Source organism: Brienomyrus brachyistius, chromosome 16 (assembly GCF_023856365.1).
Source record: "Brienomyrus brachyistius isolate T26 chromosome 16, BBRACH_0.4, whole genome shotgun sequence".
NCBI lineage: Eukaryota > Metazoa > Chordata > Actinopteri > Osteoglossiformes > Mormyridae > Brienomyrus > Brienomyrus brachyistius.
The window spans coordinates 23,203,648-23,226,305 of NC_064548.1; the positions used below are offsets into that span (position 1 = coordinate 23,203,648).

Genomic DNA, 22,658 nt, shown 5'->3' on the forward strand with positions numbered 1-22,658 from the left:
GTGTGTTTTCCGTTTCTGCGGGTGTCCTTTATTTTTGTTCCCCTTTCAAACCTCCTCACAAAACAATAAATTAATTCTGTTTTCAACAGACCAGTGTTACAGAGATACAGTCTGATTTATACTTAGTATGGTGTAAAACCTCCTATTGTCTTATATATTTGTGACTGACAAACGTTTTCCAGATCGTGGTCCATGTTCTTAGCTTAGAAGTTGTTCCGTTGGCCTTCATTCCCCTATGGGTCACAGAGAGACCTCCAGAAAGTCCCAGAATCTGTCACTCGGGACTGGATTGGGATAGAGGTTTGCTGGGTCAGATCATACCCCAGCGCTGTGGCCTTCAAGTTGAGCTCCGGCTTCAAGTGACCATTAGTTCTCTCCATTTTCTACCTCTTTTTATTAATAAAATAATGCATATCCTTTGCTAGTCTCCTGTGTTGTGTATGGAGCAGAGAACCTCAGAGGTCCGATCTGAAATGAAGGGCTGATGTTCCAGGACATGGGCTGTGGACGGGACCCGTCAGGCTGATCGCGCTCACGAGCCTGGAGATGGAGTTCCCCACGTTCTCGGCTGCCTCCAGCAGGTCCCCTCTGGGGTCAGAGGCTGGCGCTGGAGAGGCTGAAAGAGACACCGAGAAACACTTACAAATACGAGGGACATACTCAAATTCAGTTTTTGCATATCAACACCCATTAAAATACTTCAAAAAAACAATTTGCTCAAAAGAAGATTTTTCTGTTTGGTTGGAATCAGAGAGGCCACTCCTCTCATTCACAAAGCACTTCTTGGCTGTTCATTGGCTGACTGCATGAAACGTCACGTCCAATCAGCTGTTACACCTGGTATACAATAGCCTATTACCTTTGACTCATACGAAACACTTTGAATGCAATCTCCTTTTCAAAGCCTTGTTTAATGAATGCTGGTTTTGTTAGGGGGGAGTATATGTTTGCAGTCAAGCCAAGCTTCTCAGATCTTCTACCCTGCTTCTTACTCTCCTCTGCCACTGGATCCAGATCACCTTTCTGTGCTTTGACCCGTTTCCTCAATGATTCTTTTGAATTTCAGTTTCATAAACATCAGCTTGTGACCTGCCTGCTGTTATATTAAAGGTATTATGATCCTTTGGTTATTCTTACACTGAAGCAGCGTACACGTCTCAATGTGCGTCGGAAACTCCCGGCTGAACTCGGAGACACGCAGACAGGCACCAACCTGTTTCTGGGTCCTGAGAAAGTTCTTGCTTTAGGTGCTGTACCACGTCAAACAACTGCTCCTCTAGTTCCACAGAATCGAGGAACCGGTTTGTGCTTCCTCCCCTGTCTCCTGTTTCCTGAGATTCTGGCTGCAGTCTCTCCATGACGGTGGTGCATCCTGGCCCTTTCCCGGGCCTGTCAGCAAGGGTCATTTCGGGGGGTTGCTGAGAGCCTTCAGGGGTGGATCTACCACCCTCCTGCCTCCTAGTCTGGTCTGTTTTCTCCTCTGGCTTCCATTGCTTGTTTTCTCTGGCACATTTCTTCTCATTTCTGGTCAGAGTCTGAAATGTGGTTGAGGGAAACAGCAGTCACTGGCACGACCAGGCACCACTGGGCTAATGACAGTTTTCATGCAACTTTCATGCAGTTTCAGAGATGCAATTCCTCGGAGAAGCCCTAAATGATCTCCTCTCGTAATTAAAACACAACTCAACACAACACAGCTAGTTTGATTTAAAAAAAAAAATAAAAAATTGTTGCATCTCTTACTTCCAGCACTTGCCGGACTTGGTGCAGTTCCTCTTGCAGGTTCTGGTTGTGCTGGGCTAGGATCTCCGTGGTGACCTCGAGCTGATTGCACTTCTCCTTCAGCCAGCTGTTCTCTGCCTGGACACAGGCTCTCCCGACCTGCAGCTGCTTCTCTAGCTGCCTGATGAGCTGCAAATGTAACGCTGAGCCCGGCTCAACCTGCCAGCTGCTGAGGCTGCAGACGAACGAGTGAGCTCGCCGCTGCTCCCTCTGTGGGTCCTGAAGGAGCCCCCGCGTGTGGCTCAGGTCTCCCCTGAGAAGTGACGCCTTTCCCTGTATGAAGAAACAGTGACGGTCAGCCAGTCGCGGATGTAACGTGACACCGTTTGCACAAACAGCCCAACAGGCTTTGGTCAGCAACCTGGGACTGCAGAACTGGGACCGGATCTGTCTGCATGGCCTTCGACTCCATGGTGGGATGTGAATCTCTTGATTCAGATTCTAACCTTTGCTCTTCAACAGCACTTCGTGCCTGTAGAGTCGATGCATGAGCTCTGTGTGGGTCAAAAATACAGATGTGTGTCCCCAGTACGTATAACTTAGCTCACTCAAGAACAGGCAAAAAGTTTGATCCTGAAAAGCATTATATTAGCTTTTCTGACAAGTATATCCCAACATTGCTTACTGTTAGGGACAAACACGATGTTGTCTCAACCACGTCACACTGACATGCAATTAGGTGACATCTTAAATCGCTGTAAATCTCTATATGAAATCATTTATTCAGCTGGAAGATTTGATATGTTCACTGGTGTTATTCTCCAGAGAGCTGTTGCGCCCAAAAAGCATTGCAGTCCTTTGCTAACACATGTGACTGTCATGGACACAGTCCCACCTTAACTGGGCCCCAGTGAGGGTGCTGCTTTCCACCTCCATCCTGGCGGGACGCCTCCTCCTTAACGTCTGTTGTACGCGGTGCACCAGTGAGAACAGCGCCTCCTTCAGGGTCGGCTGAGCATGCACAGCACATGAGCATGTTGCTAGGCCCGCATGGGTGACACACACACTCTGTTGACTCATTTCAAATGGACTTTATGGAAAGCATCAATTTCAAAACACATAAAAAAAATTGTTACAAAGGAAGCGATTTGTTTATAAAATGAAATGGGCAGGGAGCCAGAGTGCACTCTGTTATTAAGGGTGGACATGGCGACTCACTGTGACCCGGTGACAGGAAGCTTTGTACTGGGATCTTTGTAGTGAGGGGCGTGGCTTAAAATACCGGGCACACAGATTCAGTGAATACGCACATCAGTGCTGACTCTTGCACGTACTTGTGTATGTGCGTGTGTGTTTGTGTCGGTTATGTATACATTATGTCGTGGCGATAAAATGTCCCCATAATGTTATAAAAGCCTGTTATTTTGACACTGCGGGGACCACAACGGGAAACTGAATTTTATAAAAATCTCTGACAGCAATCAAAAAATTTAAAAATGCCAAAAGTAGTGTATTTTGTTTGGCTACTTATGGTTAAGGTTTGGGCTGGGTCAGGGTTAAGGTCTTCATTGTTGGGATTAGGGTTTCTTCAATAGAAATGAATCGATGGTCCCCACAAAGACATGAATACAAATGTGTGTGTGTGTGTGTGTGTGGGGGGGGGGGATCACCTGAGTGCTGTGCACCTGCACCACGTGGAAGGGTCTGTGCTTACTGGTGCCTCTCTGGGACACAAAGCACGTCTGGCAGAGATGGAGGTTCAGGCACTGGAGACAGCGGTACCTGGAGGGAAAGAAACATCAGGAGGAGCCTCCCCCACACCCCCATACCCCAATGGCCCACAGGTGCCCCACCATACAAACATGCGTGCACGGACCTGAGGCCCACAACGGGTGATGCCTTGCACACATGGCAGCGCACCGGGTGGGCAATGGCCTCGCCAAGGGAGATCCTGTCCAGCGCCGACAGCCACAGTAGGAGGCGGGGGTCTGACCGCAACCAGAGGCTGAACTGTGTCTCCGACGCCCCAGCACCGAACACCTGAATGCCGACAGAACGCAAACCCCATCTCAGAACTCCCCTCCAATGTGGACGCTCCCTAGTGATGGCCAAATGAAGCTTCGTAAACAATTTTCTATATATTGTGATCCCCACTATGGCACTCATGGTTTGCTTTGGGACATGCATTTTTTTTAATAGAGAGCGCCATCTAGTGTTGTCAGAAAATATAGTAAATGGTTCATGAAGTTTCATTTTGACATCACTAATGCTAAATGCTTACCTCTCGGCAGCTCCGTGAGCAGAATTCCCTAACGTTAAATGTTGTGATCCCACAATTTGTCACTCAGTGGGGCACTCTGGAGTATATCCCAGAACATACGGGCTTGAGACGGGGCACAGTGCCCAGTCACACATACCCACCTAAACAGCATGTCTGAAATGTGGGCACCAAAACCCCAGGAGGGCGTCCCAACAAACAGGGGGAGAACAGGCAAATTTTCAGAGCCCAGAGAGGGAGCCACTCCACAACGCTGGGGGTTGTGAGGCCATGCCCACATGAGGACATATGGCTTTTCTTATCGCTATTAAAGACATTAAGCCCCCAGTTAAGGGTTCTTTGGGCCTACCCTGTGGAAGCAGGATGTCACCGCACTCTCCACCTGGCCAAACACACGGCTCTCCTGCACGGCTCCTGGGACCTGCGATGGTAGAATGAGGCGCTAGTGGGACTGCAAGGCGGGGGCAATGCATGCCAGACAGAACAGGACCCTGCTCACTCCTGGCTGCTCTCTTCATCTCTCCCTTCTTCATAGCATTTCATCCATCTTCCAACCTCTTATGCAGTACAGGGTCATACGTGGGGGGTGGGGCTAAAGTATATCCTCTCCATCCATCCATCCATCCATCCATCCATTTTCCAAACCGCTTATCCCGGTCCGGAGCCTATCCCGGAATCAATGGGCACGAGGCAGGGAACAACCTTGGATGGGGGGCCAGCCCATCGCAGGGCACACTCACACAGCATTCACTCATGCATGCACACCTACAGGCAATTTAGCAACTCCAATTGGCCTCAGCATGTTTTTGAACTGTGGGGGGAAACCGGAGTACCTGGAGGAAACCCCACGACGACATGGGGAGAACATGCAAACTCCGCACACATGTAACCCAGGCGGAGACCTAACCTATGCTGTCCTGTCCTATCGTATCCTACCCTGTCCAATCCTATTCAATCCAATCCTGCAGGAGAATCTGAAATACCCAGAGGAAACCTATGGGACAGAGTGAAAATGCAAACCTTCACACACACACACACACACACACACACACACACACACACACACACACAGAGTAAGGGTGGGACCATTTTCCGATACGTTCTAGGATTTATCAAGTGACCACAGGCAATCCTGGCTCACCTGGCTCAGGTCGAACAGCATCACCCTCAGGCCACTCTGGGTCATCACTCCACTGCGTCGCCCGGGCAACTCACTGCAGCGCACTGCCAGCTCAAACAGGGCTGGGACACACCAAAGGATGAGCGAGTGCTTATTTGACATTGAAGTGCTTACCACTGGCAAGCAAGTTCTTTCCTGGGGATGAGGTGTGGGACTGACAGGTGCCCGGGTGGGGTGTACCTGCATGCTTAGCTGAAAGTATATCCCCTGAGAGTGCTATCATCACTGCCTCCACAGAGTGCAGGAAGACTGCCCCGGTCTGCTCCCTGCTAGGAAATCACAGTTTTAAATGTCCACTTGAGTTTTTATATATTAATCAAAAGTATAAGTACTTGTTTGAAGGAAGACGAAACATGCACATGCCAATATACAGTGCTGTCTGGGGGAAAAGTGGTGCAGCTAATGGAAGTAACAGCATGTGACACTTGGGACTGGACAGCGAGGTTAATCATGCAATGCAACCCTAAAAGAATCACAATGATATGAACTGGACTCTCTACCTATCAAACAGCTTGAACAACAGTCTAACGGTGTGCTCTGCAGCTCCTGGCCTTGCTTGACCTGGCAGCTCCTGGTCCACGCAGTCGAAGAGCCTCTGCAGACAGCTTTCCACGTCCCCCTTGGTTACAATATCCCCTGGAGCCACAGCCCGACCCAGAGACTGCATGGCCGGACGAAGGGACCGTATCCTGACCGCGTGCGCTGCAACACCCACAGCACGCGCAGTCAACGCAAAGCAGCACGCGAGCACAGAAACCTAACATGGACAAATGAAGGTAGGTTCTCAGCAACCTGTGCCTGGCCCTTAAGCTCCATCTGAGCCAGTGATTTTAAAGATGCTGGCCAGACGGTAGTTCACTTACTTTGACAAAGTTTCTGCAGCGAGCGTATCTTAAATGCTGCGCGGTACACAGCCGGCTGAACATCGTCGAGGTTCTCTGCAGGCAAGAGGTTACGTAAGAGAACGACGCGAATACCTGCCATTTCGTTTATGTTTGCTAAATTGAAAATTTAAACCTTGAGAAAAATACAAAAAATTTTGAAATCCCGTGAGAGTTATGATAGGCCGGCCTGATAACTAATATTTTAACAAATTAAAGAAACTATTGTCGTTTAAATTACAAAAGTATCGTTCATATATTGTGCACATATTCTCAATAACAATGTTTTGGAATAATAATTACATGAGATGACGGATTGTGTCAGAAGCCAGAAACGCTATACTTACCAGTTGTTTTCATTTCCATCATGTGATCGGTAGCCAGAACCAGGTAAAAATTATCATTTTAAAAGATACAGTACTTATGACTGCAGGAAAGTGTAACCTACATGTATCTCTGTGGGCTACATAAAACACATACTTATAAAACCACCTACTTGTCAAGTTAGAAAACCGTTACACCCAATTAGCGGTGTCGTACTAAGTCCATATTTAGGTATCCTTGTTTCAATCAGCCTAGCGCAGCATCATCGTTAAAATATAAAGTTAATGACAATATTGTCCTACTTAATACGAGCCTCTTCGGCCATGCATAATAAGGCATGTTTCCTGGGCAACGGAACAAAACAATACAAGTGGCACTGCGCGCTGGGACGGTCTATTCAAGGCATTTTAGGGAAGTCGGTGGTACTGCGCCGATCGTCCTACATACAATGTTCAAACTGACCACTTCCCAAATACAAAAACATTCGTCTGTATAATATCGTAGTTTTAATGGATGGCGCATTAATAGTTCGTTCTTTAATAAGACGGAAAAGGAAGCAAGATGTAGGTAATACGCGAAAAAACGCTGGAAAAAGTAAAAAATGTAGATATCATGAAGAGAACGTGACGGGTGGCAGTATTCACAACTGCTTCGAGCGACCTCGGCAGGTGAGTCATTATTCTCTGTTTATTGTGCATACACTGCGGTCACTTCTACAGTGACTAAATGGCCATGGTTTATTGTTTAATTTCTGTTTAAGTAAATAACTAATATCATTTTAGTCACACGAGGATCCACCATGTTTCCGTGGTGCAGTTTTACTGAAAGCTAAACACAAAAAGTCCGGTTAAGACCCGCGCTGTGCATGTGGCGAAGCCTTACGGAGACGATGATCGTGTAGTTAATGAAACACAGAAACAAAGCCAGCGTAAGCTACCCGCGCTTTAAATGTGTGGTGCACGCATAGACGTGACATTACGGTATCAACTCGCGTTTAGGAAAATTATCCGGATTCTATATACACAATTAATTTTTTACTTTAACATAACGTATAAACTTGTACTTTCCGAAAGCTATGGTCCTAGGCTATTTTTAGGCAAAATTTGGTCAACATTTACTATACTGTTTTCAAGAAAATGTACTTTGAAATTCATATTTTTTAAGGCAAGTCTGACAGGCCATATTTCAGAATTTTCCCATAATATACGAACAAGTTATAGAGTATTTGGTCAAGTTTTACTGTAACATTTAAAAAATGCACTTTTAAATCCTTGTTATATTGCAGCGGTGGCCAATCTTATCCGCAAAGGGCCAGTATGTGCATGTGCAGGTTTTTGGGATAACCTTTAGGTCAGCTGTTCACACCCAGGTGTGAGGACTCTTCAGCCAATCAGTCCTCTAATTAGTAATCTAATTAGGGAGCTGCAGCGAAAACCTGCACTCTCAGTGGCCCTTTCTGGATAAGACTGGCCACCCCTGTTATATTGTGTTGACAAGGGACCATGTTACCCTGGCTGGATTGAGGAGCCTTGCCCTGTAGCCCGGCTTGGGACGGGAGCTTGAGGTTGATCAGTGTAACCCGAAGAGAGAACATGGGTCTGTCCTCCTGGGGGCTCTCTGGTGGGAATGGAGCCCGAGTTGGTGCCGGAGGTACAGAGATACTGACTCGGGTTCAGGCTCTGGAAACAAACTCTTGGAGAAGGGCTGGACTCTATTCCACTCTGAAGTTGCCCATGGGGAGAGGAGCCAGGCAGGGGTGGGTCTACATATAGCCCCCCAGTTTGGTGCTAGTGAGTTGGAGTTCACCACGGTGAACGAGAGGGTCGCCTCCCTTTGACTTTGAGTTGGGCTCTGACTGTCGTCTCTGCATGTACACCGAACACCAGTTCCGAGCGTCCGGTCTTCATGGAGACCTCGGATGGGGTGCTGGAAGGTGAACAGTCATTGGCCTTCTGTGCTAACCACCGTTTGTCCATAACGAGCGGCATGCTCGGACACAAGGGCATTCAGAAGTGCACCTGGCACCAGAGAACCTTAGGCTGCGGCAGAACGTTTTGGAAGACCGGTGGCAAAGGGAGCTTCTGAGCTTGGTTAGCGTGTGGGACTCCTGGAGCAGCTGGTCGGAGCCCGCAGGCCAAGCGAAAGGCGGTGCTGGTAGTTGCTGAAGCAAAAACTTGAGCGCGGGAGGAGTTGGGTGAGGCCACAGAGGTTCTGACAAACCGTCAGGTGACTTGTGGGGGGGGGGGCAGGGCTTTACCCATGCTGTTACAGCGGGGATCGAGAGCTGTTGGTCTTGACTGGGGATATAGTCAGGCGGTGGAAGGGTGATTTTGAGGATCTCCAGAATTTCACTACCTGTCAAATGCGCATAAAACCATGGATGTCAAGGTGCATTTTTTCTTGAAAATGGTACAATAAAATCTGACCAAATTTTGTTCAAAATTAAGTTGGGACCTCTCGGTTCAGAAGCTATAAGACTTTTTTATACAATACTTAAAAATTTTAAGAAACGGCCTGTCAAACATGCCTCACACAAGCAAACGCGTATAATGGCATGGATTTCAAAGTGTCTTTTAAAAAGAATGGTACATGACTTGTTGATACAGTACGGGAAAGTAAGAAATTAATTGTATTTAAGTACATCCTGTACGTGAGTATTCACCTTTTTCTTATGCGCGGTCGCTTTGAGCTGATCCCGTAATATTATGTCTATGCGTGCAGCACACATTTAAAGCGCGGATGATTTAACCGTGTTTCGGCAAAGCGCGGGTAGCTTGAACTAATTTTGTGTCAGTAGCGAGACTTTTGAAAGATTCCTCGCAAATTAAAAATACATATTGAAAAGTAACCTTTGCTTGGTTGATTTAAACGCAAACGTAAATGTGTTCTCCCAAAAGAATAAATGATACATAAATAAATAATGACAAATAAAAATACCATGAACAGGTTTTTAAAGTAGACCTATTGAGTTAAAGTTCTGTATTAAATAAGAGAATGCATCCATAATCGTCTATAAACATGTAAAAGATCGCACAGTTGTGCAGATTAATGCGATGCTCGATCATAACTTGCATATTTCACCCATCCGTAACAAATATGGCCACTGCAGGTCGCACGCACCGGGCATGCGTTATTTTGCCAATAATACAATGCATTATTTTATTGTATAATCAATACTTTAGATAAAAGCTGATACGCCAATTACGATTTTTAGGGTATCGGTATTTTAGATTAGTGTTTTGTAATGTTCGTGTAGGTATTTTTTTATGAGGTCGAGAAGAATAAAACTGAAAGCAAGACGATCCAGCAGTTACCCAGGCTTCACTGTTTTGTTTGGTACGATTTCGGTGCAGCAACATCAATACGAGCCATTTTAAGGTAATTATAATGTAATTCCGTTTATAACTAAAATGTGTAGTAAAGGTCGGTCATCACTAAGCGATTCAAATCATCGGTTTTTTTTGAGTGGGGGGTGTTACTCGACTGCAACAGAGGTTTCTATGACATGGAGATACTTTGATGAACTTGCATTAACTATGCGTGCTGTTAACATTTTCCTCTGCGCAGGATCTCGGTGTGCATCGGAACGGCGCCATGCAAAAGATCAGGGAAAATAAAATGGGTCTAATTAATGTGTTAATGTCCGACCCCGATTACATCTTGCAACATTTGCAAGCGGATGCGCTCATCACCCAGCGGGAGTATAACATCATTAACAGCAATAGGCAATCGCATGAGAAGACTGTGATAGACATTCTGGATAAAATTATGAATAAGGGCGAGGATACATGCCGTCGTTTCCTGACACTTCTTCAGACAGATGATGTCCAGGAAACGTTCCCCAACCTGAAGTGTCTTATTTGCCTAAACGTCCCCAAGCAAGACAATCAGGAAATGGCTGAGGTATGACCGAATGAGATATTCTCAAATGGTGCATTACTTTGTTCACACTTCACCAGACTATGAGTGTTTAGTATAAATTTCATTTACCGGTTTGCTTTCTGTCACTGCCCACAGATCAGCGAATACCCAATGACATGCATTCCCAGAGGAAAGTGCGTAATCTTCAACAATGAGAACTTCACATCAGCAAATCTGAGGAGAAGAAATGGATCGCAGAAGGATGCCGGTTTGTGTTTTCAGACCAGCTGATAAACGAAGCCAGGCTGCGTTTGTTTCGTGTTTTGGCTTGCTGTGTATATACTGTCAGAGCTGTTACTGCCACATGAGAAGTATAGGGGTTTCCTAATTTTACCTTTATTTTTATATGAAGTTTCCTCATGTGGCAAAGAGAGTAACCATCAATGCCTCTTTTCTTTTTTGTCATTCGACAGTTCGATTGCGTGAAGTGTTTGAGTGGTTGGGTTTTGAGGTGGACACAGTTCAGGACCAATCAGCGAAGGAGATGCGGGACCATCTACGGCGCTTCGGACAGCAGGCTGGCGGCCAGTGCTTCGTGTGCTGTGTTCTGAGTCACGGGACCCAGCAGGGTGTTTACGGCCGGGACGGCAAGATGCTCGGCCTCGCTGAGATCCTGCAGCCGTTCAGGGGGGCGAGGTGCCGCGCCCTAAATGGCAGGCCTAAGGTGTTCTTCATCCAGGCCTGCCAGGGGACGCACATGCAGGAAGCCGCGCCAGCCGGATGTGACGTGGACCTCATGGAGGTCGAGACCGAGTCTGCCGGAGGTCCAGGCGACACCATCCCATGTGACGCCGACTTCCTTGTCGGCATGGCCACCGTACAGGATTGCGTCTCCCTGAGAGACCCCAAGGAGGGGAGCTGGTACATCCAGACTCTGTGCAGGATGCTGGAGCAGTGGTGCCCAAGGTGAGCCCCGCTGACTCGCCCAGGCCTCACACTGATCACCACTCAAAACTCTGCACTTACTGCTTAGGTTGGCTTGCCAATAGAATGCTGACATTTAGCGATTGTGCTGTAAAGTAGAGTATTTCAGCCCTGCATTGTCTTGCTGAGGGTTAGCACAGTGGATGGCGATGTGGCCTTATTTATACCTGTGGCTTAAGGGCTTGATTCCCACCCCCCAGCTGTGTGTTTCGCTGCATTTTTTCAGGCTTTCTCCCAGTCCTATAAGAAGGCAGTTCAGGTTAATGTGCCTCTATATAACCCTTAGTAACCCTCAGAACTGCGTGTGGGGGCATTGAAACTGGGGGTGGTGTACATCCCAATATTTAATTTGGCTTAATTTGCCTCTCCCTCCCCCAAATTAATAGACAGTAACGCTTAACTTGAGAGGGCACAAATAATGTAATAGATGTAGTAATGTATTAATTAGCCAGAAATTAAGTGTTAGTTAACGGCTTATGTATTTCATGCCGTTAAAGTGGAATCCGCTTATAGTGATCATGTCTGGGTGAAATTGCTCACCATAAGCATGTGATCATTATAACTGAATTATTTTGTTTTTCTTTGCATCTCAGGCAGATTTCCATCTAATTGACATTTGTATATTTCTTACATGAATACTGTATAGGGTAATAGAACAAACAGCGTCGATATTGAGTTTTACTAACTCAAAATACAGTACAGCTCTTTCAAATGCTTTTCAAATTACATCCATCCATCCATTTACCAAACCGCTTATCCTACTGGGTCGCGGGGGGTCCGGAGCCTATCCCGGAAGCAATGGGCACGAGGCAGTGAAAAACCCAGGATGGGGGGCCAGCCCATCGCAGGGCACACTCACACACCATTCACTCACACACGCATACCTACGGGCAATTTAGCAACTCCAATTAGCCTCAGCATAGCTTTGGACTGAGGGGGGGAAACCGGAGTACCTGGAGGAAACCCCACAACGACATGGGGAGAACATGCAAACTCCACACACATGTGACTGGAACCTGGGTCCCAGAGGTGTGAGGCAACTAGTGCAGTGCTAACCACTGCACCACCATGCCGCCCCCTTTTCAAATTACAGCACTGTACAAATTAGATCACTGAACTGTATAACTCAAATACGCTGTAATACTGTATTGTATGTAAAATATAGCCTATTGTGGTTTCGCTGCTGCATCTCGTTGGCTCATTTTTGGCAGTTTACCATAAGCTTTGATGAGTCTATATTTGTCATTGGGAGAAAATGACTTTCATTTACCTGTTGTGTTTTCTGTGCACACGGCATTAGCCTCAGGTAGCTAGCCAGATGGGTTACCGCAAGACAAAAGTAGGGCTATCAAAGTAAAGTAAAAAAATAAATTTAAATGAATTGCTGCAGTTTTAATTTTTTTCCATATGTTATCATGTACAAATGACCCAAAATTAACTCTGAAAGCAGACTACTTATAAGCAAATTATATAGACAGTACCTGTACAGGAATTATTCTGTCCCACGCTTTTTCATCTATATAAGAGGTTGATCACTATAACGTGATCATTATAAGCAGTTTCTACTATATATATTTGATCATGACTTGAATCGTAACTGAATCATCAAGTTACTTGTGCCCCCTCATGTTAAGTGTTACCAAATAGAATTTTGCGTTTATATTATTACCCAATATAAAACTCTCTCCTCCACCCTTAGTTTTGGGTGTGATTGGTTGTTCTGGGATTCCCTGCTTCTTGTCCTGTCCTTCCTGATAAAAACTCAATGTTTACAATGATCCAGTACTGGGTCAGCAGATATGCAAGATGCATGGAATTAATTCTAGCCAGATCCCAGTAAACAGTCATGTTCTATATTCTGTTCTTTCCAGAGGTGAAGATATCCTTACCATCCTCACCAGAGTCAACGGGGAGGTGAGCAGGATGGAGGCAACCATGAGGCATAACGGGGAAGTTTGCCTGGCCAGGCAGATCCCAGAGCCAAAATACACCCTGAGGAAGCGGCTGGTGTTCAAGGTGTCTGAATAAGACAGCGGTGCCCAGGGGACTCCTTACCAATGACCCCCAGCATTCTCAACAAAGAACATCAAGTACATACTACATTTATGGCACCTTTTTGCATTCTCAACAAAGAACATCAAGTACATACTACATTTATGGCACCTTTTTGCATTCTCAACAAAGAACATCAAGTACATACTACGTTTCTGCCACCTTTATTGCTTTTTGTCATGATTCAAAATACTTAGTTGGTTTATAAAGTGCTTTTCATGAAGTTAGCATGGTTCAGGTTCAGGGCTTTTTTTATTGTCGTCTTTTGCCAGTAATAACAAGCAAACTTATGTAAAGTTTGATTTTTAGTAAATAAACATTTGCTCATTGAAGACGTCGTCCTGAGTGAGGCTCTTAGGCATTTGAAGTCTTTGTATAAACTTTACCAATTCCATTACACGTTCTCTTAAATCAGGGAAAATCTCAGTGCTAGTATTTTTATTAATGTTAATGTATGACTTATTTATAAAGTTATAAATGAAATTAATCTACTGACCAAGTATTATGTAAAAATGGCACATACATATGAATTTATACAGCAGCAGATTTGAAAAGTACATTTTTTCACCCAGAAGCCAAGTCAAGCTGAAGCTTGTCTAATCATGTCTAACCAGAATAAGCACATTGTTTTAAGGTTGTTTACTTTGTAGAAGCAGGCTTGCCCATGCACGATACAGACATTATTGTTTGGGGCAATGGTCGTCATGGAGACATGAAGCTTCAAATCCCCATAATGCAAGGGAATATTGTGTGCAGCCAATCAGCACCTGAATTAACCCTCTTTCCACTGATAATTTTACTGGTTCCTTTTAGGCAGAGGTGGAAATTTCAGATCAGGATTTTGTTTCAACCAACCAGTTGAGCATGAAGAGTCACAGTCAAATAGTACTCAAGTGGTTGGTTGAAACAAAATCCTGGTCTGGATTTTTACTTTCTGGACCTGAAATTTCCACCACTGCTTTTGGGTTACATCAGGAAGTGATATACAGGGTACAGCAAGCCCCACCCACCATGGATTTCACATCATTCTTTCTCCTGACACTTTATTTAGCATTCCCAAGCGTTGTTTGACTCAAGTGATCAATGTTTGATTGCTGAAGTCACCCAACCCGAATTCTGATTTATACGACCCAAACATTCTTTGGCTTAGAACTCTAAACGAGGGTCTCCAGAGAGAATGATGAGGGAGACGGTGCTGGTGAAGCCAAAGAAGACAAGCAGTCGCTCAGCTAAATGGAAGGATCAGCTTCTTCGTCAGTGTGTACCTGGGCTCCGGCATCTGTTTCCCATGTTCATAGTCTCCCTTGCTCACAGCACGATTCACCCGGGTCAGGATAGTCAGGATGTCTTCATTCCTGCCATAGAGACAAAAACAGGCCTGTACTGTCTTGCCCAATCGTCTTTTCAGCCCCGACCAGAGGAGCTGCTGGTTAGCTCTGATTGGCCGAATTCGCTCTGCGCTCTAACCTGTCACAGCCTTTCCAAAGCTGACGGCAAAGCTCCTGAATGAAGATAGAGCCTCTGGAAATACTGCGGAAGGACTTGCAGTCTCCCACCGTGGCCATGCTCAGGAGGAGGTCTGACTCATCGGGGATGGTGTCAGGAATGGCGTCTGGGAGGATGCAGCCTTCGTCCGCTTCGCAGTGGTCCTCCATACCGTCGGACTGGATACTGACGGCCTGCTGCTGCTTCTTGCCCTGGCACGCCTGAATGAAGAATAGCTTGGGTTTCATGGCCAGTGATGGACACTGGCTGCTAGTGAAGGGCCGCGTGATACTGCGGATGGACACCAGCTGGCCGTCCGTGCCGTACACTGCGCCCAGATCGCCGTGGGATAGCACGCAGCACACGAAGGCGTCCATCTCTCTGTGGTTCAGCAGCCCAGTGTCCTTCACTAGCTCCAGAATTGCAGCCTGGGTCTGGTCTCTTCGTACTTCGACTTTAAAGTGCAGTTTGTTGAAGATCTCACTCAGGCTGTCTGAGATCACAGAGTGAATCGAACAAACATGGCATGATTAACACAACAAAGCACCTCTGCGACCCTCTCAGAGACCCTCTGTGAATTGTTAGACATTTTTGTGTTTGTATTGACGTAGATTTGGTAACGATTTACGCCACCTTCATAATGCATTCAAAGAACATTTATATACGCAGCATGTAAGTATACCGTAACCTAACATAACAGCTTTAATATACATTAATAATTAAAATAATTTATTAAAAATTAATAAACATGCTGCTTCTGAATGGCCAATATCAAGAACAACGATCTGTCAAGGATTCCTTTGCCTCTTTGAAAACCAGATATTTGCATATATAAAAGAACAAGATAAACCCCACCTTCATCACGCTCTGTCCCTCGACGATTGTTCAGAATAACCTTGTTCTTCCTGGCCTCTTCAAAGTCGTAGTTGTTTATGATGAGACAGTATCCACGTGGTCGATGACTCATATCATAAACTTCATTCTAAGGTATGAAGACACACAGTCACGTCTCCCTCTCAAGCTGAACAATGTCTGCAGCGGGAGTCCTGCAGTATTGTTGATATGAATATTATGCAATTTGTTTGTAAAATCAGCTCACTGCATTATTGGAGTTTTGTAGCCCTACCTCCAGAGGCACGTCCTGTCCTGAAAAAAAGAACAAGTAAAAAAAAATTTAGATGTCTGGGAAACAGACATGAGTTTCAGAATACCAGAGTAAAAAGTAAAAAAAAAAAAAAACACTGGTATTGGCAGATGAGAAAAACAGACCCGCAACACCTATGAGAAGGAGTAAGCGGTCATAAAGAAAACAGACTAACGCCAAATTACGACACTATTTTGTGAAGAGAACGAAGACCATTTCAGAATATGTGGATGCAAGTTAACATGGATGCATTTTAATTTATATTTAAATTACCTCTACTTCAGTGGGTTAATTCAGTTCAACAAATGGCTATCGTGTCACCATCTTTGATTCGGATGAAATTTGCCAAGTGAATCACGCATACCATCCAGAACTTTTAATTTCCCCTAGATATAGTGTATTTTTTACACTGCCAGTAGCCCAAAAAAAAGGTATTTTCAGGGTGTTTTGCATGAGCTGTAACTGTTTTAGTATTACATTTTCATGTCATGGCGATAGCTCTGTATAAAGTCATGGGTCCTTTCTCATGATATGGACAAATTTTTTTGCATTTGTCCAAGTTGATTTCTCCTCCTCCGTGAATGGCCACCTCACCGTGGTGGAGAGGTTTGCGTGCCCCTATGATTCTAGGAGCTGTGACTTCGGGGGCACATTGGTCTTAGGTGAACAGCCGGCCTAAGTGCGGTTCATATAGACCCCTACGAACTGTATTTCATGCCGTTTAAGTGGATATAGTCGTCAGGCTGAAGAAGGAGTCCTTCCGAGTTTGGTGAGCTTGTGGGACTCCTGAAGCAGATGACGGGCATGGCTGACGGAAAGCGGCAAAAACTCGGGGTGTGGGAGGAGTTTGGTCAGGCGACTCATGAGGGGAGCACGGCTTTACACATGCTGTTACAGCGGGGATCAAGAACTGCCGACCTCAACTGGGGATACAGTCAGGCGGTAGAAGGAATATTTCATGGATCTCCTGAATCTCACCCATGCGCCTTCCTTGGAAGAAGTGAAACTGGAGGACTTGGAGGGGGACCTGCCTGTGTGTAGGGCTGAGGTCACTGAAGAAGTCAAAAAAAAGGCTTCGGTGGTAAGGCTCCGGGGGCGGCTGACATTCACCCCGAGTTCCTTTATTTATTTATTTTTTATATCTAGTTTTGAGCCTCAAGAAAGATGGCATAGAGGGGCAGGAGGGATAATAAAAAATTCATGTGGTAAAGTACTCTATCTGCCTTCATATGAAGAATATCAAACATGTTATTCAAAGGCGTGTAGGAGTTACGAGGTCCTGAACTTACAAAAAAAAAAAACTACACACTAATCATAGTGCCTTTTAATCCATTTATTTCATTAAAAATTGTACCTGACGTGTAGCTTAAAGTGTGTAAAGTGTTTAATCTCAAGTTTGACAAACAGGTTAATGCAGTTGTCAAACCCAGCTTCTGCCAGCTCAGAACCACTTCAGAAATTAAATCTTTCCTCTCTTCAAGTCACCTTGAATTAGTCATCCATGTATTCATCTCCTCAAGGCTTGATTATTGCAACTCCCTATACACCATAATCAAACAGTTGTTCAAGAACATTGCCGTGAGGCTTCTCACTGGCTCCAGAAGAGAGGAATCCCATAACCAGTACCCCGGCCTCTCTTCACTGGCTCTCAGTCCCCCTTAGGATTGATTTTAAGATCCTCCTGCATGTTTGTCTATAAAGCCTTGAATGGCTTAGCTCCCACATGTGCCTCACACCTCATATATCGCTACACAACCTCCAGGCCCCTCAGGTCGTTAGAAATCAGTTCTCCAATGATTCCTCGCTCCGAACAGAAACTAGAAGATGACCATGCGTTCTGGGTCACAGCCCCCAGATTGTGGAAGAGTCTCCCCCAAGCCATCAGATCTGCACCCTCTGTTCATGTTTTTAAATCCCATCTTAAAAACTAGAGAGTATAAATGGGTTTTAAGTCGTATTAACAGTCTGAGGTATCCCCCTCTGTCAATACTCATAACATCTGTCTGTGTTTGTCATGATTTTATCTTCTCTTATACCCCTTTTTCCAATTTTATTAGGCATCCAAGCAGCATTAGCTGCTGGATCCCTGTTGCTTTTATTAATAATAATTATTATTAATATCACTACTACACTTTCGTTTCATGGCCCTAAAGCCAGTCTTTACAAAGTAACCGGGTCTCAACCAGAGACCCAAGTATCACTTTACATTAAAATTCTTCTCAGAATGTGCGCAGTCTTCCGTAGCTCCTAAGCACAAGGCTTCCTGAACAGAGCCTCCAGCTTTGTCACCGAATCGCCACCTTCGGAACCCGAAGGCTCCAGTGATGACTGGCACTATTTTTGTGGCCCACATTTGATTTACTTCTATCGCCAAATCTCTGTATTTGCCAACCTTCTCGGAGTCTTTTGTTAGAAGATTTGCATCATCTGGCGTCGCAACACTGACCAGGAGGCATGTTTTCGCCGTTCTGTCACAGACCACCATGTCAGCCCGGTTCGTTAATATCGCTCGGTGTCAATGACCATGTGCCACATAATTGTGATCATTATTGTCATTATTATTGTATTGCAAGTTCAGGCATGACACTAGTCAAACTTGCAAGTCACATCAGACATTCTTATTTTTACTGAGAGAGAGATGGGAGATCCACACCCCTAACCAAGTTTCTGCCCAATTAGTGACTCAGTACTCCTTCAGAATGTGCTCTGCAGCTTTCACATTCTGCCACTCGGGAGTGCATAAGTACATTTCAATGACGCATGCATTTTATTGTGTTACGTTTCCAATCGCTTTATTCTTTAACCTTCAAATGAATAAGGGAGACCTTAAGAATAAAGCCAAAGGAGAGTTTGAAGTCATATTGTTGGCCGGTAGAGCACGCGTAGAAATGTCAACTGATCCTGTAGAGGACATGATAGAGTGGCACCAGTGATCATCTTGATCACAACACCACCACATCCCAAGCTTTTCATCCATACCATGAATGTGTTTTTGGATCCTTCCCATAAGCAATAACGAGGTCACGTCTCTACAATTGTAAAAAGTTACAGCTCATAAGAACGTACTGCGAATTATCATTTTTTTTAGCTTCCCGGGTTTAGAAAATCCTGAGTTGTGGTAGATGTGTGATTCACATGACAAACTTCACCAAAAAAAAAAAAAGTGATGTAAAACCATTTTTGGGAGTTAGTTGAATTAATATGAAATTGCCCCAGTGCCCAAGCGGATGAAGGGGCATAATTATTAGGTAGCATACAGATACAAAAACAGGTCTCCCTCTCACCTGCAATATAATCTTCCAGTATTTTAGAGAACTGCTTGCTGCATTTTGAGCAAACTCTCATTAGCTCTTTCAGATTATCCGCAGCCAAGAGGCCCAGTTTCTCCATTTGCATCAGTAGCTCCAGGAAGGTCTGCGGCAGGCAGAACAGGTCACCAAGTGAGCGGGAGTCCCGCAAAAACCAGCATAAATCGGACACATTTTAATTAAAACGGTAACACTTTACTTGACAGGGCACAAATAATATAGTATTATACTATTACTTAGCTTGTGGTTAATAAATGCATAAGTCTTAGTTACACACCACACTGATCTTATGTTAATTCATCATTAATGAATTGTAATATTTGTGAACTACTGAAGGAACAAGTAATGAATAACCCAAGTGGAATACTGATCCCATGTTTGCTCACCATTAATGAATCGTGACATCTTTTACCTCAAGCAGCAACTGCATTTGTTCATGATTTGTACTTCGGTAGTAACCGAGTTATTACCAAGTACTCGTGCCCTATCAAGTACAGCGTTTCCATTAAAATCTTCGTGTACATGGCACAGCTGAAACAGCCCAAAACCCAGAAGTTACACCCAGCCTCAGCGGACTTGAACTTCACTCACCTTACAGCGCTGCTTCTGGGCGCGAGGCATATCCAGCAGGAACTTCACTTTTTTGAGATCGTCTTCGGTCACATTTTCAGACAGTTCATGAAGCATCTTCCTGATGTTAATTAGGAATATCAAACATTAAAATGTACTTTAAAGAAATAGTTCACAGAAACGCTTAAAAAAACGTGTATGAAACGGGGCAGTTTACTCTCACCGATAAGGAGAGATCTTAAAAACTTTCGTCTGATTCGTGCGCTGAGGCGCTTGGCTGCAGCTCTTCTCCAGTTCTTGAGCCAGATCATTGCGTCCGATTGTATCCAGCAGTTCTTTTAGAAAGAGACCGTTGTCCCCCAGCATTGTTTCCTCTTCTAGTATCTGGAATAGGTCGAGTCCATCCTTCACACTCTCGAGTTTCCTTAAGGGTACGTGATCCCTGCATAGGAATCGGAGTGCGGCGATGTCTTCCGCGCCGAGTTCCTGATCTATCTTCTGAAGCACCACCTCGTCCATGTTACCGAATGAAGCGCCGAAACAAACTGCTGGGTAATATCGTGACTTAGTCTCAGCTTCGAGAAGTAGAAACCTACGCTAACAAACCGCAAAAACTTGTTAAAAGTTCGTTACGCATTACGAGATTAATCTGTGTCAAAACGGAGATATCTCCATAACAGGATCAGATGGACTGCACTTAAATTTAAACCTGATTTCTCACTCCTACGAATTCCCCTTCCTATTCAACAGTTTATAACTACAGTATATAACGTGATCTAACAACACAATAATGCACTCTCCAATAGTACAGCAAAACAAACTATCCCGACTCGCAAAGTGGCCGGCCTCTTTAAGGGGGGGGGGGGGGGGATTGCTGCAGGAAGTGTGACTGCAGGTTAGTGCTAGCTGGTGACGTCACGTAAAAAAATGCTGAAAATTCCCGTTAGTGTGAAACGTCATGAACCTTTTGATCCTCAATATACTACGGAAGCCCATTTCCGCCACCCGGAGGAGAAAAAGAAGTAGTTCTTACTTTTTATCTCGTAATTTTGACAATTTATCTCAGAATTCTTATTCTTAGTCTTATAGACTATTCAGACTTATTAAGTCGGAAATCTGACTTTTTATTTCAGAACTCTGACTTTTTATCTACTTAATCTATCTAATAATACTTTATATAACTTAATAAGTAAGAATTCTAAGATAAATGTTTTCTTTTCTCTTCCGGGTGGCGGAAATGGGCTTCCGTAGTATATTGAGGATCAAAAGGTTCATGACGTTTCACACTAACGGGAATTTTCAGCATTTTTTTACGTGACGTCACCAGCTAGCACTAACCTGCAGTCACACTTCCTGCAGCAATCCCCCCCCCCCCCCCTTAAAGAGGCCGGCCACTTTGCGAGTCGGGATAGTTTGTTTTGCTGTACTATTGGAGAGTGCATTATTGTGTTGTTAGATCACGTTATATACTGTAGTTATAAACTGTTGAATAGGAAGGGGAATTCGTAGGAGTGAGAAATCAGGTTTAAATTTAAGTGCAGTCCATCTGATCCTGTTATGGAGATATCTCCGTTTTGACACAGATTAATCTCGTAATGCGTAACGAACTTTTAACAAGTTTTTGCGGTTTGTTAGCGTAGGTTTCTACTTCTCGAAGCTGAGACTAAGTCACGATATTACCCAGCAGTTTGTTTCGGCGCTTCATTCGGTAACATGGACGAGGTGGTGCTTCAGAAGATAGATCAGGAACTCGGCGCGGAAGACATCGCCGCACTCCGATTCCTATGCAGGGATCACGTACCCTTAAGGAAACTCGAGAGTCCATGTTACCGAATGTAGCTCACTTACTAAGATAAATGTTTTCTTTTCTCTTCCGGGTGGCGGAAACGGGCTTCCATAATATGACGTATAATAGCTCTAATACGTATGCATGTATAAAACTCATTTTATTGACTACTTCTTGAAATTAAAACTGAATCTAAACGACACGTTTTTAAAATATATTTTGCAGGCGTTCAACTTTCAGAGTGGCGGTGGGTGGGGCGGGGAGGGGAAGGAAGCGAACCCGGCACCCGATAAAAGTAACTTAGCTGGTGCAAAATTAAACGACTTCATTTCATTCTAATTTATTCACATAATTACTCGACTACAGCTCTTGAAATAATACACTCACGATTACCCAATAACTTTTGGTGCCTTTTGCAGGCACATAGGGCGGCTCGTAAATAGGAAAATAAGGAACTCAGCCGTAGGTGTAAAATTAAAACAGTGGCGAGTAATAATAATAATAATAATAATAATAATAATAATCCAGATGTCATTGTTTAAAATAAAAGATTATTTAACGTGGGCCAGACTGTGTGAGGGCGTTTACTTACTCGTGTTAATTTTGTTCCCTGGCTCCCCAGCCACTCCTGTCAGATAAGGAACCTCTCCCACCACGGGCTGCTGTAACTCGCCGATATTGCAGAGACTACTGTTCAAGGAAGCGCAGAATATGCATGTTGTGCAAAATTCCGTTATGCTTTTAAGTTTTAAACCACCACTCGACTAACTTCTTGCGGCTTAAAAACCACTGACTTTTTTTTGCACTTAGTCTCATGCTGAAACATTTCAGATTATATTTTGTCTTCGTCGGAGCTGGAAAGTTCATGTCCAGAAAGTACAAATCCAGGCCAAAGTTCTGTTTCAGCCAATCAGCCAAGTGCTCCGTGACTCTTTATATTCAACCTGGACCTGAACTTCCTACCTCTAGTGTATATTTTGTTGGGGGGTGGTGAAGGTAGGTGTTGGGGTAGGTAGGATTGTGTGCACTCGCCGACCCTGTTCACTAACCTCAAGCCCTGCTCTTACCTATTAGAAAAAAAGG

General features: G+C 44.6%; 3 protein-coding genes across 9 annotated transcripts; 1 reads left to right on the top strand and 2 right to left on the bottom strand.

The window, feature by feature from the left end:
* Window position 1: 1 nt before the first annotated feature.
* Window positions 2–6,782, bottom strand: dytn (dystrotelin). 4 transcript variants are annotated; one of them, XM_048978140.1, is made up of 13 exons: window positions 6,409–6,782; window positions 6,044–6,118; window positions 5,681–5,882; window positions 5,361–5,449; window positions 5,142–5,242; window positions 4,350–4,421; window positions 3,599–3,762; window positions 3,393–3,504; window positions 2,618–2,733; window positions 2,144–2,276; window positions 1,744–2,055; window positions 1,214–1,535; window positions 2–616 (listed from the first exon to the last, which is right to left on the bottom strand). In XM_048978140.1, exons 1-13 carry the CDS (start codon window positions 6,428–6,430, stop codon window positions 456–458), a joined length of 1,881 nt encoding a protein of 626 aa, XP_048834097.1. In that variant the 5' UTR covers window positions 6,431–6,782; the 3' UTR covers window positions 2–455. The 4 variants fall into 4 exon arrangements, with proteins under 4 accessions (XP_048834097.1, XP_048834096.1, XP_048834095.1 ...); XM_048978139.1 differs by having other exon boundaries at window positions 5,681–5,937; XM_048978138.1 differs by having other exon boundaries at window positions 5,361–5,446; window positions 6,044–6,782.
* On the top strand, window positions 6,782–13,614 carry LOC125709561 (caspase-8). 2 transcript variants are annotated; one of them, XM_048978144.1, is made up of 5 exons: window positions 6,782–7,053; window positions 9,953–10,288; window positions 10,403–10,514; window positions 10,720–11,212; window positions 13,102–13,614. In XM_048978144.1, exons 1-5 carry the CDS (start codon window positions 6,895–6,897, stop codon window positions 13,256–13,258), a joined length of 1,257 nt encoding a protein of 418 aa, XP_048834101.1. In that variant the 5' UTR covers window positions 6,782–6,894; the 3' UTR covers window positions 13,259–13,614. The 2 variants fall into 2 exon arrangements, with proteins under 2 accessions (XP_048834101.1, XP_048834103.1); XM_048978146.1 differs by lacking the exon at window positions 6,782–7,053 and adding an exon at window positions 9,498–9,763.
* LOC125709560 (caspase-8-like) lies at window positions 13,431–22,297 on the bottom strand. Of its 3 annotated transcripts, XM_048978143.1 has the most exons (8): window positions 22,168–22,297; window positions 20,013–20,173; window positions 19,811–19,910; window positions 19,196–19,325; window positions 15,867–15,913; window positions 15,623–15,749; window positions 14,750–15,260; window positions 13,431–14,637 (listed from the first exon to the last, which is right to left on the bottom strand). In XM_048978143.1, exons 2-8 carry the CDS (start codon window positions 20,153–20,155, stop codon window positions 14,508–14,510), a joined length of 1,188 nt encoding a protein of 395 aa, XP_048834100.1. In that variant the 5' UTR covers window positions 20,156–20,173; window positions 22,168–22,297; the 3' UTR covers window positions 13,431–14,507. The 3 variants fall into 3 exon arrangements, with proteins under 3 accessions (XP_048834100.1, XP_048834099.1, XP_048834098.1); XM_048978142.1 differs by lacking the exon at window positions 22,168–22,297 and having other exon boundaries at window positions 15,894–15,913; window positions 20,013–20,638; XM_048978141.1 differs by lacking the exon at window positions 22,168–22,297 and having other exon boundaries at window positions 20,013–20,638.
* Window positions 22,298–22,658: the final 361 nt, after the last annotated feature.